General features: G+C 39.7%; 1 protein-coding gene across 3 annotated transcripts in view; it reads left to right on the top strand.

Annotated features, from left to right (window-relative positions):
* man2b2 (mannosidase, alpha, class 2B, member 2) overlaps positions 1-6000 on the top strand; it is a 54792-nt gene that overhangs the window by 23873 nt on the left and 24919 nt on the right. For all 3 annotated transcript variants that reach the window (XM_048604761.1, XM_048604753.1, XM_048604748.1), the window contains exons 8-9: positions 1137-1327; positions 2470-2656. In XM_048604761.1, the coding sequence (XP_048460718.1) occupies positions 1137-1327; positions 2470-2656 (378 nt within the window). The remainder of the gene's footprint in view (positions 1-1136; positions 1328-2469; positions 2657-6000) is intronic.

Here is a 6000-nt window from a genome sequence, read left to right as displayed (position 1 = left end):
GTGTGTGTGTGTGTGTGTGTGTGTGTGTGTGTGTGTGTGTGTGTGTGCGCGCGCGCGCATTCTAAACGCAGAAATGTTCACAGCCACTTCTGAAATACGGGAGTGTGTGGGAAATAATAAACCTGTTTGATCACGTTATGAAACACCTTTACAGCCACCAAGTCCTGAGGTGAGACTTGAACTTAGAACAGCTGGCATAGAGGTTGGGAGTTACCACTTAATGCAACCTCCCTTGAATTACAGTTTCAGGCCTTCCTGCAGTTCTATTTCACTAAATGGCTAGACAAATTGCCCAACTTATTCAGCGACAAATTACTTTAAGAAAGTAATGTTTCCCCCTTTTAAACTGGTCATGTCCTTGCTCTCATTTGCTTCATTGATTGAGTTTCCATTGTGTGTGTGTTTGTCAGGCACTGCAGAATGAAAGCCAGGTGCTGGCTCCTAAGGAGGGAATGAGGATCATTAGAAACACAGTCACTCACATATGGTGCATTTTCTATTCAATGCACTTACACCGAACTAATGTGCAAGCTGTAGAGAAGGAGAAGCATAGCAGGTGGACGAATCCTTTGCTGTGCTGGCCATTGGTTTTTCTGACAGCATTGACCTGGTTAAAAAAAGCTATTTGTTTAATCATGTGGCCAGAAAATTGAGCAAAGCTACAGCCCAAATGGAGTTGTCACCTTGATGTTTTAAAATATCTGATGTTGGAGTAAATAAGACCACTAAATTTATCTTAAATAAGACCATGATCGCTATGTGAGCAGCAAGAGAATTTAATCCAATTGACCACAAAACTCCGGTTTGTAAAGCATGTGAATTTCACCTTGAATTTCGGCATTATTGTCTCATTATCTGATATTTTCCATTACCACGAGTAACTGTGTGGTTTCCATTGCTGATACCACATCACACAGATGACGCCAAAGCTGTTCTTTCTAGCACAATCTGTTGAAGTGCAAACATTGTACCATTCATCTTCATTTTATAATTACTAGCTTTCCAAATTTTAAATGGATGAATTATCAAATTTATTTGTTTTATGTTTTACATTGCAGTTGCACAGAAGAAAGGAAATTTAAATTATTTATTGGCATCAGATGTTGCTGACTTATATTTTAACTGTCTTCTTTCAGAGCCATTTCAGGCTTGGACTGGATTTTATGCCTCTCGGAATGTACTCAAAGGTCTGGCCCGGAGAGCAAATTCTTTCCTGTATGCTTGTGAATCCCTTTTCACGTTGTACCTCTTGAGACATTCATTAGGATCTATAGACAAATTTTGGGCTCTACAACAAATTCAACATCTGAGATGGGCAGTATCAGAGGTGAGGTCTTTCAGGCACCTTGTTGAACAACTGCATTTTCTGGTGAGGCATAAAGCAAAGAAATATTCCAAATTCTATTCATGGCCCGTCATGAGACACTGATCAAAATCCCAACACATGTAATTGTTTTCCTTTTTTTCCCTGAGTTCTTTGCCTGAAGGCAGGTCTGACTCACAATGTAAACAATCTCCACCATGATTAGGGTAAAAACGCAGGTACTGAGCCCACCGCAGCCAGAATGGGGATGAAACTCCACGTTATCGTCAATAATTGGATCCACACGCCTAACCATCCAACAAAGCCAATTGACTCTCAGGGGGTTGATGTGGCAACATCCACTTTTACACCCATGTGTAGCTGGAACTATGGATAATGATGATAGAGAAAATCACTATTAAAAAGAGTACTGCCCTTAAAAAGCTAATCACTGCATTTGTGGTCCTAAATGAGGAATTGAAATTTGTTGTATGTGGCAAGTTAAGGAACCAGACTCAATTCTAGATGTAGTATTTATTTTTTAAAAATTTACAAAACTAACCATGCAGTGAAGTTGCCATTGTCCTACCAGATGATAGAGCTGCCTTCTCATTTGACAGCGATGACTGGTGGTGGTTTAAACTGATGATCACCATGCCTCACATGAGGGGAAAGGTTGGGATGGACAGTCCTTCAGTAACCTCATCCAATGCCAGAATGAACCCACACTGTTGGTATCTGCATTGCAAATCAGCTGTCTAACCAACTGAGTTAACTGACCCCATGTAGTGACTAAGAAAGATTGAGGTAGTATTAAAAGTTGGTACTCCCAGTGAAAGCTTTGCACAACTGATGGAACTACCCAGAACTTGCATGTGACATTATAATGCCTCAGTGCAGTATAATTATTTGCCTTGATATGGTCACAGTACCCTGGTGAGTGGAAACACCTGTTCAATTAGAATAAACAACATCATAAAATAAAGACAGAAATTGCTGGGAAAACTCAGCAGGTCTGGCAGCATCTGTGGAGACAAATCAGAATTAACGTTTTGGGTTATCATGAAATTGTTAGTTTCAATTTGTATTTTTTTTAAGAAACAAATGTAAGTTCGATATGCAAGATCTATTTAATCTTCATGGAAGTGTCAACCTTTGTGTATTAGGTACAACATCACGATGCTGTAACTGGGACAGAATCTCCAAAAGTGAGAGATATGTACATGCATCACCTATTACAAGGGATTTGGGCTGTGAAATTAGTGATGGCTGCTATATTTCAAGAAACCCAGAACACTCCAAAGGATAAATTGGACTTTCCACTTCCCTATACTCAGGACACCAAAAGTACAGGTGCTGATAATTTCTTAAATGTCTTGAATATTACAAACAGTTTTGTGTTAAGTGGACAGAGCAGGTAGGCCAAGTAAGTTGACAAGAAATGCAGTCATTATTTTCAATTCAAATTCTTTTGGCACAGTAAGGCAAGAATTGACTTTTCACATGTCACCAGTTTGGCTATTGGAAAATAGTGAAGTTTGAGGCAAACTTTGCAGTGATTTCTCTCTGCTGATTTTTGGTTGTAGCCTAATTTTATTGCCTTTTGAATGGTGTTTGAGTTATTAATTTTATGTGTTCCAAATTCAGTGTCTCTTCACCACCTCCTTTTCCCTTTTGCACAGTGCGTGTTGACATTTCCCTACCCCACTGACAGGTTTCTCCCAAAACACAGATTCTAGGTTATAAAGTGTAGCACAATTTGATGCCTAACAGGGAAGGTAGGACTGATAGCGAGAAGTGAGTCAGAGACTGGAGCATAATGATTATTGTCAGTTTGGGCTTGATCATCTGCCTTAATACCATAACTGTGAAATTGCAATGACTCTGGTAATGACTACTGATTAAAACCTGCACGAGAGTCATGTACAAATAGGTCTGCCTCTTAATGTGGATTTTGACTATGCAAAAGCGAGGTTGCTGTTACTGTAGATTCTTCCCAAGCAATTGTGGGTAAGATTTTAAGATCTCAAAATGAATTGACCAAAATTCCATTTGGATGCATATCCGTGTCTGAATCTTGATGCGATGCTGTAACATTATTGTGAATCCTGTCAAATCACTTAACCTTAGAAAACAGCTCTAGCTAATAAAACAGCTGTGGAAAAGGATAATGGACAAGTGCAAGAAATTGTGATTAGCGCACTTTTACGGTCGTTATGTTGGTGCAGATTTGATGGGCTGAAGGACCTTTTCTGTGCTTTATGGACCTATGAACCAATGAATCTATTGCAGAAACTTGCAGCCTTATCATTTTTTTAAAGAATTGATGGGATTTGGAGAAGTCAATTGATAAAAAATCATCAACAAATGTAACATTGGTTAAAATGAACTTTAAATGCTGAAGAATTGTTTGCGAGTGCATGTGCAAACAAAGCTTAAAATAAAAAAAAATTCACAGTGAATCGGCTTTTAAAACAAAACAGAGATTTTTTTATCAGTACTTCCAAAGTTTGAAGTCTTGATGAGAGAGAGCTGTTAATACTCTTTCTCACTGTGTGGTGCCCCATTTTTAAATTAATCCATTGCAATGGGTTATAACTATCTAAAAGCAATGAAACTAGTTTATGAAAATAAAACACATCTACAGATTTTGGAGACAAAACTGAAAATGTTTGAAAGCGACAACAAATCAGTCATCACTTTTCTGAAGAGGGACAAATGACATTTTGAGCAGGATCTCTTTAAAAACATCTCTGAAGAGGTCAAAGCAGGAGCAATGTCCAAAACTGACCATTAATCTGTCTTCTCTCTCCCTGGATGTTCACAGATCTAGTGTTCTTCCAGAATAATTTTCTGGTTATGCTTAAACTAGTCAATGGAAATCATCCATTGCCCTTAGGTAAAGTGGTTTATTGCAATCGTGTAAAAGTCATTGTTTAGTTATCTTTCAAGTCAGCTGTTCGGCCCTGACCTTGAGAGAGGTTCCCCAATCTATTATGGTTCCAGCCAAGATATCATAAACTGTTAAACTTCCAGGTGAGGAGGATTGATTTAGCTGCCCTTCTTTATTCACCCACCCCCTCAATTGATTGCAACAAGGTTAATTTGAAAAAGGCCCCATTCCCTTGTAGATACCTTTCTCTGAACCCCGATATTTGAAAAGGAGCCAATTTAACCAGGCTTTCTTAAATTAACCAAAACTTTATTAATTACTATGCACAAGCAAACAATACTAACATCACACACGTACACACAGATTAGAAATAAGAGGTGAGCCCAAAAAGGTAAAAGTTTTAAAAATACAAGTATCTGATCGGCTCTGAATGGTTCCCAAAGAGCAAATAGTTAAATGTTACACCTGCTGCATTAGATGTTACCGATAGCTTTGACATTGGCAGTAGAATGGTCGGTTTTTGACTTTCTTGGTTTTGTAATCTGATTGAATTCCCTTGTCGTGATGTCTTTTTCTTTAACTAGTTTGCAGCACTATGAGAAAGAGAATCTTCCTTGCTTTACCTGCAGTGTAGGCATGTTGGGGGATAATTCTTTGACTGTGACGTTCACAGCATGTTAATGTCTGAACCCAGGCAGGTACCTATGAGAATGCTGAGTTCCACTAGTCCACCCCAGTGGAATTGAAACTGAAACTGGCTTTTTAGTCAACAAAGCAGACCAAGCAGCATCAGAGGAGCAGGAAGGCTGACGTTTCGGGCCTAGGCTTGGCCTGCTGTGTTCATCCAGCTCTACACCTTGTTATCTCAGATTCTCCAGCATCTGCAGTTCCTACTATCTCTGGCTTTTTAGTCCCTGTCTTTGTGTATTTCTGACATGTCTGCAGGAGGTGACTTTCTGCTAAGAGTGGAGAGTTAGTTGGACCCCCACCTTGTTAGCCCTTCTTGTTAAGTTTCTCCCTGTTTGAAGTATCCTGACCATTATTGGCTTCATACAGGACTTTGCCAGACAAGCAGTGAATACAAATCCACAGTTTTTCTGTAGCAGTCCTCCTTTTAAAGATTATAAGCAATCTCCAGATTATGAAATGGTTCCATTCCGAAATCTGTTCGCAATCAGTTTGTATGCAAGTTGGAACACCATGTGGGACAATGTAAAACAGCCATTCTTAAGTACAGGAAATATTTGCGTGTTGTGTCTTTAAAATTACACCCCTGTAGGGGATCGTGTTCGGAAATATAAGTGTTTGCAACAAACACAGAAACTGCTGGAAAAGCTCAGCCGGTCTGGCAGCATCTGTGAGGAGAAATCAGAGTTAATGTTTCAGGTCCAGTGACCCTTCCTCAGAACTGATGATAGCTAGGCAAATGTCAGTCTTTATGCAGAAGACAGGGTGGGGGGAGGGAGTAAGGAGTAAACAATAGTTGATTGGGGATAGAGCCCAAAGAGAGAGAAGAACCGCTGGACAGACACAGGAGTGGATAACAATCTGGCTGGGAGTGTGAATAGTTATTAATGGGGACTGTTAGTGGCTAACAATACGATTCACCCTCCTAGCCACATCATTATCCACTCCTTTGTCTGTCCAACTGCTCTTCTGCCACTTTGGGCTCTATCCCCATCTATCATTTATTCCGTACTCCCTCCCCCAACCCTATTTTCTGCATAAAAGCTGACATTTTCTTAGCTACCATCAGTGTGAGGAAGGGTCACTGGACCCAAAATGTCAACTCTGATTTCTCTTC

Source organism: Rhincodon typus, chromosome 1 (assembly GCF_021869965.1).
Source record: "Rhincodon typus isolate 14 chromosome 1, sRhiTyp1.1, whole genome shotgun sequence".
In the NCBI taxonomy this organism is placed as follows: Eukaryota; Metazoa; Chordata; class Chondrichthyes; order Orectolobiformes; family Rhincodontidae; genus Rhincodon; species Rhincodon typus.
The sequence above is the reverse complement of the archived record's forward strand: the minus strand, read 5'-3'. Positions and strand labels throughout refer to the sequence as shown.